The 13,069-nt window shown below is 35.8% G+C and overlaps 1 protein-coding gene across 3 annotated transcripts in view; it reads left to right on the top strand.

Annotated features, from left to right (window-relative positions):
- The window catches only part of LOC122417151 (agrin-like), a 351,440-nt gene that overhangs the window by 144,162 nt on the left and 194,209 nt on the right, over positions 1-13,069 (top strand). For all 3 annotated transcript variants that reach the window (XM_043430457.1, XM_043430466.1, XM_043430448.1), the window contains exon 4: positions 3,776-3,808. In XM_043430457.1, coding sequence (XP_043286392.1) covers positions 3,776-3,808 — 33 coding nt within the window. The remainder of the gene's footprint in view (positions 1-3,775; positions 3,809-13,069) is intronic.

The following is a 13,069-nucleotide window of genomic DNA, read 5'->3' as shown; positions in this document are numbered from 1 at the left end:
AAACGAGAGCGCGTTGATCGATACGATGTTGCTACGCTTGTAGAGCTATTTCCGCCAGAAGAGAGAGAGAGAGAAAGGGAGATAAATTTAACATCGTTTATTAATTTTCTTTTGTATATTGCAGATATTCGGTACGGTTAAATCGCTATGAATTTCGCTAGAGTTATCTTGACACTTGGTTCATGTATTTGTGTTCGTTTTATCAAAAAGCGATTTTTTTAACGGTAGTTTTTCAATGCTTTTTGCGTTTTCCAATGCTTTTTCATAAGATCCAATGTAAAAAACTAATTCAATTTCGCGTAATTTCACGATCCAATAGTTCACACGCTTTCGCATGTATCTACTAATTTGCACCTTTTCTTTTTATATATATTGTAACGTAACGCTCTTGCCGACCTGGCCGAGCATCGCCACGTATCAGTTCGAACTACCTTAATAAAAGGGAGCAGATATGAAAGGAACGTTAGAACGCGGAATTCGTGTTTTCAACATTTTGAAAAATTAAATTTATTCCGTTTAGATTGATTTTTACACGATAATTTGTTTTGGCTTAATTTACAAAATGCGCTTCTATCGCGGTCGCATGACCAATTATTTCAAAAATTTTGTTTTTGTTTTTATTTGTCCGCGTTGTTTAACGAATCAGGTACGAGAAAACACGAAAGACTCGAAGAAACGGTGCAATTTTCTGTGTGACATTCAATAAATGAATTTCAAAAATGACTTATTTTAACGATAAAGAATTTTTCCGTTTTTATTTAATTCACTGTGTTTACGCTTTATTTTTATTTTCCCGTACGCCTATATTTTATAAATTAAGGTTTGCCACTTTGTGCATAAAAAATACCCAAATTGTGTCTCCTGTGTTTCGAAAACTAATTTTCAACGATTGAATCAAGTTTTTATGTGACTTAAAAATTAATAAACGAAATTGACCCATGTTTAACGATGTCCTGGTCACACTAACCCCTTAAATATAAATTTTATTTCTTCGAAATCCAAGAGTTTTTTCTGCTTTTTACAATTTTCTTGTTTTATCGTTTTAGACGCTACACAAACTCGAACTCATGCCACTGCCTCTTGGATGTGTATGTTCACTTTTTATTTAATAAATTATTCAAAGATTGGTTTTTTTATTTTTGATTACTACTTTTGGTTTGTAATAGCTTTTGAATAATCGAAATTTCACTTCCTTTCAACACGGAGAAAACGGATTCGTTTTGTATAGCGAGAAATATATTATTTTTCAAGAATTTTAAAAGTATTTAGGCACCGATTGCAAACAGCATAGTATTTTTTGAATTTTGCAATTTTTCGTTCCTCGAATTGTAAACAGCTTTATGTGGATAGCGAAAAGTGATGCACGTGCGAGAACTATATTTTGTTTTGTTTTCGAGTGTTATTCATCATGTCAGACTAGCACTTACTGATAAGTAGAACTGTATTGTAAATCACAAATTTTGATTGTCAGCATAGTAAATTCTATGATAAATACACGAATATACACCGAATACGTGTGACATTTTACCATGCATATAGTTTTTTTTTAGGGTTGTCCGAGCATACTTTACAATATAAACATTTGAAGTGACTGAAAAAATATTTTTCACTATGCTTATAGAGAAAAAGACTTTTGAGTCTTTTGAATAAAAGGTACGAGCATTGATTTTTTCACTATGGTGGATAGAACAGTTCTCATTACTGCTGTTCAAATTAATGTTGCAATCCAGTTATATACGGTCCCCGAGATACTATATTCTTAGTACTTTTCTCTAGAATTTTTGGCCTCGTTTTCTCCATCAAGAGACTCGGCAGAGTCTCGGGACAAGTACATTGACAACCCTGCCGTCTACTGGCCCGAGGCTCTCTTCGGGACTATACTTTTTCTGAATAAATTAATTTGTTTTTGACCCAACCAATGCAGATTAAATGTCAATTAAAGGTGAATTTAATAATTAAAAAAAAATTATGATTAATCATTTAGCTCTGCTCAATGCAACATAAAAAAGTAAAAAAAAAAAATGTGAGAACGTGTCTCAGGCTTTGGGCTGCAAATGTCGCCGAATGCCGTCGATACCCATTCGCCACGCAGTTTAGGATGTAAACCCCAGACTATAGGATTGAAACATCACTGAACCGCTCCAATATCTCGGGCAACGAAAAAAATCGGAAAATTTAAAGGTTGGACCCTGGACCACGGAATGAGAACGTCGCCAAACTCCTCCGGTACTCCAGGCATCCGAAGGGTAAATGAGGAAGAAAAGATTTCATATTTTCCAGAGAGCAGAGTGTATTGCTTAAATCTATTCAGGAGATCCGAAGTGGTCTTTTAGGTCGAAGGAACTGTCTCCGAAATTGGTCGTGCACCGATTTTTATATCGCTTCCTCCACTGTCAGAATCTCGAATGCCGAAAAACAGTCTTAAACCCCGTTTTGTGCATCGAGAGAAACTCTCGATAAGGGGTCGTTGATATCCGTCCTTCGCTTGAGATAGACGAGTTTTTCGGAGATCAATGGAAAGCGATTTGTCGTGCGAAGAAATAAGCCATTCCTTGCCGAATATCCTACTTTTCAAGGAACTGAATTTTCTCAGATCAGGATGTTTAGAAAATTTTCAGTGGATGCTTAAAAACAAACGAAAATCGGTAGTAAGGAGAGGTTAAAATCTTGTATAGATCAGGGAGTATTATGAAAATCGATTGAAACTTATTTTGAATGACTGGAAAATTAGAAATCTTGAATATCCTGTTTTAATATATTTAACTAAAAGACTCACAATATTTTCCCGTAACGATCAGTCACATCAATTTTTATATTATACATCGGGGAAGATAATGCAATTAAGGTAGTTCTGTATTTTTGTTGATATATATCTTAAGAACCGGCTGAAATTCAAATATGGTGTAATAATAACCTTCATGGACCGACTGTCGAAGTTTCAAATCTATTCACCTTCTTGTTTTCGAGATATTCGCGGTTGAAAATGGGTCATTTTGTACGTGATGCCTACACTTAACACATCACTGGATAACAGTTTGTTTACATTTTTTATTAACCTCCGCTAAACGGATCGATCTTACGACTTCAAAATAAAACCAGTCATGTATTCACTACTATTGTGGGATTCATATTTTAATAAAACCGAGAATTCTTGACCAATCTAGTTTTCAAAATATCAACTGATGAATTGTGTTAATTTTACATGACGCGGAACGGGCGCATGGCCAGCTGTGACGACGTGGCAACAGTGTGAGGTGCGGCGAACTGATAGGCGTGATACAAAACAATATGAAAGCTTTTTTCTCAAATGTTCGACCACGTTTCTCTATTGAATTGCCATTTGAACACTTTTTAACTTTTTCGATGATGATGAATAAATAATAAGATTTCTGGAAATACTGACATTTCGAAGCTCGACGCTATAGTAATACTAGAGAATGGCGTTGTTGCCACGATTACAGCACCACTCTCTATATGTGTAAGAATTCGTGCATAAAACGTGATTGTGTAGGACAAGCAGAGTGTACAAGCTTTGACAAAACCGTGTTGCTGGCAGCGCCGTATAAACATTGGATTTCATTGTACGCCGCGGCTCAAACTTTTAGCTCGTACGTGTACATACAGAACTATCTTAACTGAATGTCTCATTATTGCGAGACTAATCACACTTATTGCGAGAGAATTTGTTCGGTTCTAGTAACTTAGCATAATAACATACAGCAACTATGCGATAGCAGTAATGTATATTTATGTGTTAAATTTTCTCTAATTGCAGGTAAGGATCTAAATTTCGCCAGTAACAACGCGGGTAAGTGATTTTTTCTAACCATTCCTACTTCGTTTTGTACCGAGTAGATTAATATGGTCCATCTAGAGTAGAACGTATAAGCCTAACATTAGTTTCAAATGGAAAGCAGACCGGAGGAAGCATTGCGAAAGAACCAAGAATCATGAAGATTAAAATCTATATCTGCAAAATCAATTAATTTACCGGGAGATCCACCCTCTCCGCGACTAATACTCATATGTCATTTATGAGGAAGTGAAATTTTAATTGTCTACGATAAAGTCTAAAGTCATTCAATCTGAATTTCGATCCTGATCATTTATTTATATCTATACATTTAAGAGAAAATAATCGAACTTCTGTATGTAAATTGAGAAGAATCTAATTTTAGATGATTCATAAATTCCTATTGGAGCGAATGGCAGTGCATTGGAGAGATTCCGCAGGTCATTTTTCGACGGATACCACCAAGGGATGGAAAGAAAGATTGGTGGTAGCTTGTGCTCGTTCACTTAAGCTCCCGTTCTCAACGAAGGGCAAATGAAGGACACAGATAAGGGTGGTACATTGCAGTCAATTCAGCTGATTAGACTCCGCGGACTTAATCTCAGTATAGTTCGGCAGGATATATATTCTTGGAGCAAGAGTATGGGTTCTGAATGAACCCTCTTAAGTGTTGGTCTTCCATCGTAAGTTGAAGAAAAACATTTATATGGGTAATTCCATGTCGAATCGACAAATGGTTGGAACTAACCCTTTCTTAATTGAATGATTTTATGTCAGAAGTTTTCTTTTATTATGAAACAAAGTCCTGCCAAAGGGAAAAAGTTGAAATTTTTTTTTCAGAAGTTATGCAAAATTCCGAACTTTACAATTATACGAATTTTCCAAGATTGATTTTTGAATATCTCGAAAACTAATCTTTCAGGGACAGGGATTTTTGCGTTGAAACCTACATTGTTTTTACACGAAATGCTTGCACAATGCTGATGAATTTTTCAAGTGAAATGCCCAACCAAACTAGTGGTTGATATTTCGACCAGACCCGTCCCTTAAAGGTTAATACAATTTTTTTTCGTAGAATTATCTCGTTTTTAGTAAAAAAAGACGAATTTTGAACATTGCCGCGTACCAAGACTACTATTAGAGTTCATAGGATGTTTCTAAAGTGAAAAAGTTGCGTCTGCGATTGTTTCAGCCAATGGAAATGAAAAAAAAAATTTTCACAATTTTTTTCCATCGATTTTTTAGTGGAACCTCAAGTACATTAATTCTCTTAACTCGATAACGATGGGGTTTTTAATAAAACTTCAAGATGGAAAAAAGTTTCAGTGTTTCATTTCCAGCTAAAAAATTTTTATCGCAGAACGTAGTTCAGTTGAAAACGAAAAAAATGAAGCTAAAAAATTAACGTTTTCCAAATGACGTAGTACCCGTAAAAAAAGTTCTAGAGACTTTTCGCTACTACGCGATCATCGAGAACGAGACGTCGCAATATAATCAACTCTTAACTAAAGGCTAAATATTTTTGTCGCGACATCGAAAAAAAAAAATTTTCATTACCCTAATACACATAAATAAGTATATTTAGATTTGTTGAAACATATATTCATGGCGAAAAAATATAAAACAGAGAGAAGAAGGAGTCAAGAAAAAGAAATAGAGTGAGGTTTGGGATCGAAGGGAACGGAGGAATGAGGGCTCCGACGATGGGAAAGCAAGTCTCGAGAAGCTATCCACGTTTTTCGGAAAGCTCAAAGATTAGGATTCGGAACGGTAGGAGAAAAAGCAGAAACCTATATCTCATGAGTATACAATACTTTACGCTCTTTCACCCTGAACGATCTCTCTGGCATCTGTTTTGCTGGTGTGTAACCTCTTTCATCGGGATTTTGTGTATTGCGTCTCTCGAAATGCAGCTGTAGTTTATACGTACCTGCACAGAAGGAAGCTGCATATATCAGTGTTCGGTTTTCTGTTGTATGCGTGTGTGAGTATACAATATTGGGTTCACTGAAAAGTGACCCTCATGTAGCTGTACGCGGGTACTTCCTAATGCACATACGAATGTCCTCATTATATCCCTAGCACAAAAGACCATGGAGAGAAAGGTCTGTGATACCGACAACTTCTATGCATATACCTGGTGTTCGTATTCGCAATCACTTTATCGCAAACGTTCAATCCATTCTCCGTTTTAATATAACGGAGTGTTCAATGTTTTGTTTATAGCTCGCAAAAGACGTCCGGTATGAAAAAAAACTGTAGAAAAACTGTAAAAAATGTGTCGACTGAATTGTTTAATTTCAGCTAGGCGCCATCAAATACATCTTGAAATTGATTAAATGATTAATTCGTAAGCGTCTTTTATTGTTCAATTGTTTCTTATTATTTTTTCCTGATTTTGAAAAAATTGGGATTTCTTATCCGCGTCAACCTCAATTACGATTAATTCATTTGATTTAACATCGTAATTTTTTCGCGTTATATCTCAGACAAATATATCCAATGATTAAATTTATTTTTCGTTTTCCATACTACATTATATAGCCGTGGAATAAGAATTGTATCTCGGAAGGAGAATTCCATGAAAATGAGACCGGATTAGGAAGACGGAATTCAGATAGAAAAAGCGAGAAATGCGAGAGATCAAAAGAAAGCATGTGTTAAAATATCCCATTTGAGACTTCGACCTATCTAATATAAATATACTAGTGGCAGTACCGTACGAACCGCTGTCGAGGTCTGTGTGTGGGTTGCTCGTTTTTTTTTTTTTTGTAATCTCTGCGGAGTCTAATTGGAACGGGAAATCAATTAGAGCGTGCCCGTCGGGCGATAGGGTATATTCAGGATGCACTGAATCGAGTGGACGTTGGGTTTCTGAATGCCAGGTGTATCAATGATTCAAATAAAATTGGCAATATACTGAGAAAAGAAACAGCGATTTCCACCGAGGATTTTTTCCCTCCTCCTCTTTGAATCAGCTTTGTTATACCGAGTGGTATGAACTGTGCACAGTCACTCTAATGAGTAAAATTTATCTTTATATTCAGAAGCACGAACGAGTCAAGCAGGTTTCAAGCTTTCCGGAAAGCCAGGAGAATATTCTGAATCGTATGATTGATCGAATGAGTCTCAACACGTTTTACAGTGACGCGAATATTTCATGACTGCAATCTTCAAATTCTACGGGACCAAACAATTCGTTGATGACATCTAATGTCAATAGACTAAAAAATTGCTTAAGGAATTTCGGTACAGAAGTCTAAATATTAAGAAAATGATCAAATTTGGTGATAATGTTCTTCAACATCGAGTGTGAAGACAAAAATTTTTTCAAAATTTTCTTCTACTTAGTTATCGAGTAATTACGCATTAAAGCAGATTTCTTATGCCCGGAATGTATATCTATATATATGGAAACGCTATGCTTATACACGTGAACTTTAGTGATCAATTACTCGATAACTGTACAGAAGAAAAATCTTAAAAAATTTGTATTGTCAAATTTGGCATTAAAGAATATGTTCACCAAATTTTATAAAATTCTGAACTTTTCGAAATTTTTTATGTTTTTAGCATGGTTTAGCATGGCAACATTGTATCGCCTGTACGAAACTCCTTAAGGAAATTTTTCATCCGACAAATTGAAGATCGAGCTATAGAGGAGGATCCAATTTCGAGAGCTTTCAACGTTGATTCGTTTGTAAAACAGATAAATAAGGTTTGCAGCAATCAAACCACCGTCCATTATAATTCCACTTTCATCTACTCAATGGATTAATTAAATCCAGAGGAAGGGAGAGAGAAAGAGAGAGCTAGAGCATCGCTCAACTTCTTATATCTTTGAGTTTTTAGTCTCTTCTTTAAAGGGGGTCACCTCGTGGAGTAGCTGGATTCTTTGGAATTTTTTCGCGATTTTTTAGTGGCGAGGAAAAAACATCGACTTTTGAAATTTGAAAGGCTTATTTATTGGTATTTCAACTCTATGATAGCATTCTTTAACTACAATATCTGAGGTAGATTCGGTGTAAAAATACTCGACAGGAACTCAAATGTTTCTTCATGGTCTCTATGCGATTCTGGAGGATTGGGTTATCTGAGATCAAAATTCGAGGCCAAGTATTTAATGATAATTCAAAATATCCATTCCTACGGGAACTATCAGGAACTTGAGAAAGTTCTAATGAATCAAAAAAGTTATCATTTGAGTTACATGCAGCACTAAAATTTATTATATCAATCGGAGGACAAGTATTCTATTAGTAACTCTGAATTTTAACATTATGAAATTGTTCTAAGAAGCGTTTAAATACAAAAAAAATCACATCAAAGGTAAAGTCACTTGTTATTATATTGTGGCACAAACTTATAAGAAAACCGATTGTTCTCAGACTTTCAAGATCCTCTGGTATTATTCACAAAATTCGACGTCGATTGGATCGGTACAAATTATGTTTGAATATGTATTAAAAGTACTTGTCTGGTCCATTATAAAGTTTCAATCTCAAATCACAATCGTCATTTATGATAGAGAAAAACATGGAAATACATGACAATCACATGACTCCGCCTCAAATTTTTTAAACGGAAATCTTGCAAAAGTTTTATAAATTCCTGAATAATTACGTTTTCTTATTCTGTAAATCTTCTAACGCATTGAAAGTATTAATGTAAAGAAACAAACCTCAGTTTCCAGATCCACGTTGAACCAGGATGGTAAGAACACCGTCGAGCTATAAGTATTTTGATTTCTTGATTGAAATCAATGGGTCCAAGGTCCTCGAATTTATAAGCTTTTAAAACATCATAAGGAAAGCTGTGCCTGACAAAACGTGCCACCTGTAGTTTAACATATGATAAAGCCTTATGACCGGTCTTCCTTATATCCTTGATGTTGGTTCTGTTACAGGCTGCAAGACCACTATCTCCCTCATGCGTGCTATCGACACAATAATCTCCACCGCATTACTAACCTTTTTGAGTCATACTCTGGAAAGAAGTAACAGTCAATGAATTATATAATCTGTATTGTACGGTCTGAATGATGAAACAACTACTGTAATGAACAAAATCTAATTACATATTGATGCAGAAACAGCTTGAACATGTAAATTTACAACAAAACAAAGATTGTTTGCGAAGATTTATTAGAATCACTGAGACCCCGTATGATGGTCATGGATTCTGAATTTAGAATGAATGAGTGCATTAAACTTACCCATTTATCGATAGTCGTTTTGTTAGTTGGGACTCAAATACTCGTTTCATCCAGAGCCATCGTCGATGGAGGTTCTTGACAAAATGTGACAATCAGGATACTCTTTTATCCCTACAACTCGATATCATTGCTGCGACAGCTTAGTGGCAGAGTTTTTTCGTGCCGTTCGAATTCGCCGACAAACATTGACAACTTTTCTTGTTAACAACGAGCGTTTTCATATTGGTAGTGTGTCCTGAATGTGTTCAATTTGCTACTTGTTCTTGGATCCCACACACAGGTTATGTTTCATTTTGTTGGTTATACGCGGAAAGTACGTGCAATATTTATCGCCCCTCGGCGTGTTGTAAATTAATAGGAACAGACGACAGGGCTGTCAATGTACTTGTCCCGAGACTCAACCGAGTTTCTTGATTAACTCAAAGGAAACGCGAAGAGTTTCGTTTACACCGTCGAATTTTTACGTCGAAGTCACCAGACGTTTAGGTTTCTTAATATTATGACACCACACCACCATTTTTAATAAATTATATAGATATTATGCACTTCAGTAGATGACGAACATTTTTTAAAATTTATACCGCACTTCGTTATGTCGAAACTACGGTTGTTTATATGTACCATCAAAAACTGATAGATGGTTGTATAATATATAGATACAGATATACAGGGTGTCGCATAAGAATATGTGAAAACTAATGAATCATTATTTTTTAAGTAACGAAGGGACTGGGAAAATTTAAATGTTTTTTAACAAAGGAAAGTCATCATTTTAATTTCACGTCTATTTTATTATATTAACGAAGAACTATCAGTACAAACTATTAATTAAAAAATACAGTAAAGAATGTGAGATATTAATGATATATATTTTCGAAATGAGAACCATTTGACTTGGCATAAATATTCAAACACTTTTTAAAACCATCAAAAACATGTTCTAATGTATCGTTTGAAATGCCATTGACGATTTTCTTAATTTCTTTAATTAAATCATCTATTGTTTTTGGGTAATTTCCATAGCAATGATCTTTAATGTAGCCCCACAAAAAGAAATCACAGGGATTGAGATCTGGCGAATAAGGTAGCCACTCTAATCCTGTTCCTTTAGCAAAGCGTGGATACCCTAGACCAATAACTCGATCACCATAAACTTTATTGATAGACTCAAAAACTTCTTGTGTGCTATGAGGAGCTGCTCCGTCTTGCATAAAATAAAAAAATTTAACGAGACCTCTTTTCTTCGCATAAGGAAATAACTTTGTCTGTAACATTCCTTTGTATGCCTCTCCGGTAACAGTAGATTCAAAGAAATACAGGTAGGTACCTTTCATTGATACGGTTGTCTACACGGTCACTTTTCGGGGATGAAGAGACGTTGCCATTACGACTGTAGGATTTTGCGAGCCCCAAAAACAATAATTTTGTTTGTTGACGTAACCATTCTCATCCAGAAATGCGCTTCGTCACAAAAAAGATTGCTTTTTCACCCAATTCTTAATTTTCGAACATTTGCATAATCGTGTTGCAGACCTCTTTTCTCTTTTCTTTTATATCTTTACTTAACAACTGATGCGTGGTTATTTCGTAAGGGTGCATTCTTAGAAAATAATGTGGAATCCTGTGCACAGTTGATTGACTCAGTTTCAAAGCTTTTTCAGCCTTGCGAATCGAAGAATGTGGATTTTCTTTAAAATATTTTTCAACTTCATCGATCGTCTCCCGTAGTTACCGAGACTGAAGGGCCTGGTAAATATCTTTTCTACGGTTCTGCAGAGTTCCGTATTGTATAAATTATCAATTTCTCTGTAAAAAAGAACAATATTAGAATTTGCGGAAACTTCGAGAAAAAAATTATTTATCGAGTGTTATAGAAAAATCAATATAAAAAAAGTGATTCTTACCTTCTAAGAATAGTTTCGCTTGAAACTCTTTTAGTTCCGAACTTACTTAGTACGGAAACCTCTAAATGCCACTGTAAATTTTTCCTCTTGCGTAGAAGCACTCAATGAGAAAAAACTTTTTTTCGATGGTAAGCTCACTCGTTTTCACTAACGCCGTTCGCTTTCTATCGCAGCTAGAATGAAACTAACAAACCTCAGGTATATACTTGTAAAATGTAGGGCCTCTAAGAGGGTCGACAGGGTGGGGATCATTCGTTTGGTTTTCACACATTCCCATGGGACACCTTGTATGTATGTTAATGAAGTCTGAACATGGTCGGTCAGCTGGAATGAGCGGAGATCGGTGAGCCAATCGGAATGCGTTGAGATATAACTCTACTACCACTAGCTGCGTCGAACGCGTATACGCACACGTCGAACCCGTATGTGTTAGTAACTTTTGCATAAACTTGAGCCCGTGCAAAGTTTTTTCTCAGCAATTACGCCATTGATCGTGTTGATTTTGGGCTCATTCAAAAGGGATTTTAAAAATTAGTGTCCAAACCAATAGTCGCTTTACTGAGCTCGGTAATTCGAGAAAATAACATGCCAATTTTACCCCCACCACCGCGAATCGGTTTATTCAGAGAATGTATAGTCTCAGCGAGCCTCGGGCCAACAGACGACAGGGCTGTCATGTACTTGTTCCGAGACTATACCGAGTCTCTTGATTTTTTGTGGTTTCAACATTATAAATGAATAACGATCATAGGTTTTTTGCAGAATATTGAAAAAATGAAAAATTGTTTATATTTTTTTCTAGCGTCGTTCCACTAAAAATGATTAGTTACTGATGATGAGTCTTCTGTCTGCTACAGGCACCATTTTAAATTATGACGAATCCCTTGTCTAGGCAACATGGTAGAATAGAAATTTCAGATATGAAACACAGTAAAAAAAATATCAGTTTAACGAAAATAACAACCCAGATGATCAATGCTTATCTTGTTTTCGGATCAATTATATTAGGAACTATTAAATTATAAAGGTTTTTGACAGGCATTATATTATGTTGATAACTAATGAAAGTGTAATAATTTTTTATAAAGCTTTTAGATAATGGGCTGATTTTAACTATTAATATAGAAAGCTCTGGAACGGATAGTCGAACTTCGTAGTATACGATGAACCAAGCAAGGGGAGTGCCTTCGACACTATTACGAAAAGCAATTCTTTCTAATCCGTCCAGGCACGGAACCTCGACTTACGGTTAATTTTCCAGTAAATAAACGCTCGGGGGCGAGTCGAACGACGCTCTCACGAGAGAAGCTTCGGTAGTGTGTAAACGTCGTAGCTGATTCATATATATGTTTGTATACCTACAGATGTAGTAGAGAACCACCCCTTTTGCCATGCCTTTAGCTGTTCGTGTGCTAGCGGCGTTTCTGCTCTGCCACGAAATCGATAGTCCATTATACCGGCTTAAGTTACTCGATTTATATGTATGCTTCGTCCTTCTCAGTCGCTGCTAGTAACATCGTCCAGGAGCCTACATCACTACTTCTATCTCTATCCATTATACCTTGCATCTTATGGCGTCAGCTCGAGAATTCGTGAGCGTCTGATATCGCCTCTTTCGTTCCCTTTTTCGCGCACAGGTGAGCCAGATTCACGCAAGGCTTTAGCCATTTTGAAACTTAACACGTTCAAACCACGGATATTCTGACGTCGAAAAATGCCGAATAATCATATTGCGAAAAATAAAGGTTTGACATTCTTCTGAAAATTGACGTTTCAGAGGTATACTTATATGTTTTTACTTCATCTAACCTATTAATTCATCAATTCTACGTCTTTGAAACTATTATTTCTTGTCTTATTCGAACGGAATCAAATTTGATTAGAAGATGACTATTATCGCGCTTCATGATGTGATTTTGACGACGCTGAAGTTTGCAACGTTGGAGTCCAACGAAATGAACGAAAAAAAAGATATTTGTAATTCACCAATTTTTTATTTCACAAAGCATCGGTGTAGGTTGAAAAACGACGAATTGCAAATTCGGCAAGGAACGAAATTGGATAACTACTGGAATTGTTGGAGAATTTTTTTAGATCATTTCGTTGGACTCCAACGTTGCAAACTTTTTTGTAACTGATTTTGTAACTTCCACTTTC

This window comes from Venturia canescens, chromosome 1, assembly GCF_019457755.1.
Source record: "Venturia canescens isolate UGA chromosome 1, ASM1945775v1, whole genome shotgun sequence".
In the NCBI taxonomy this organism is placed as follows: domain Eukaryota; kingdom Metazoa; phylum Arthropoda; class Insecta; order Hymenoptera; family Ichneumonidae; genus Venturia; species Venturia canescens.
Note: the sequence above shows the minus strand (reverse complement) of the source record. Positions and strands in the feature narration are given on the sequence as shown.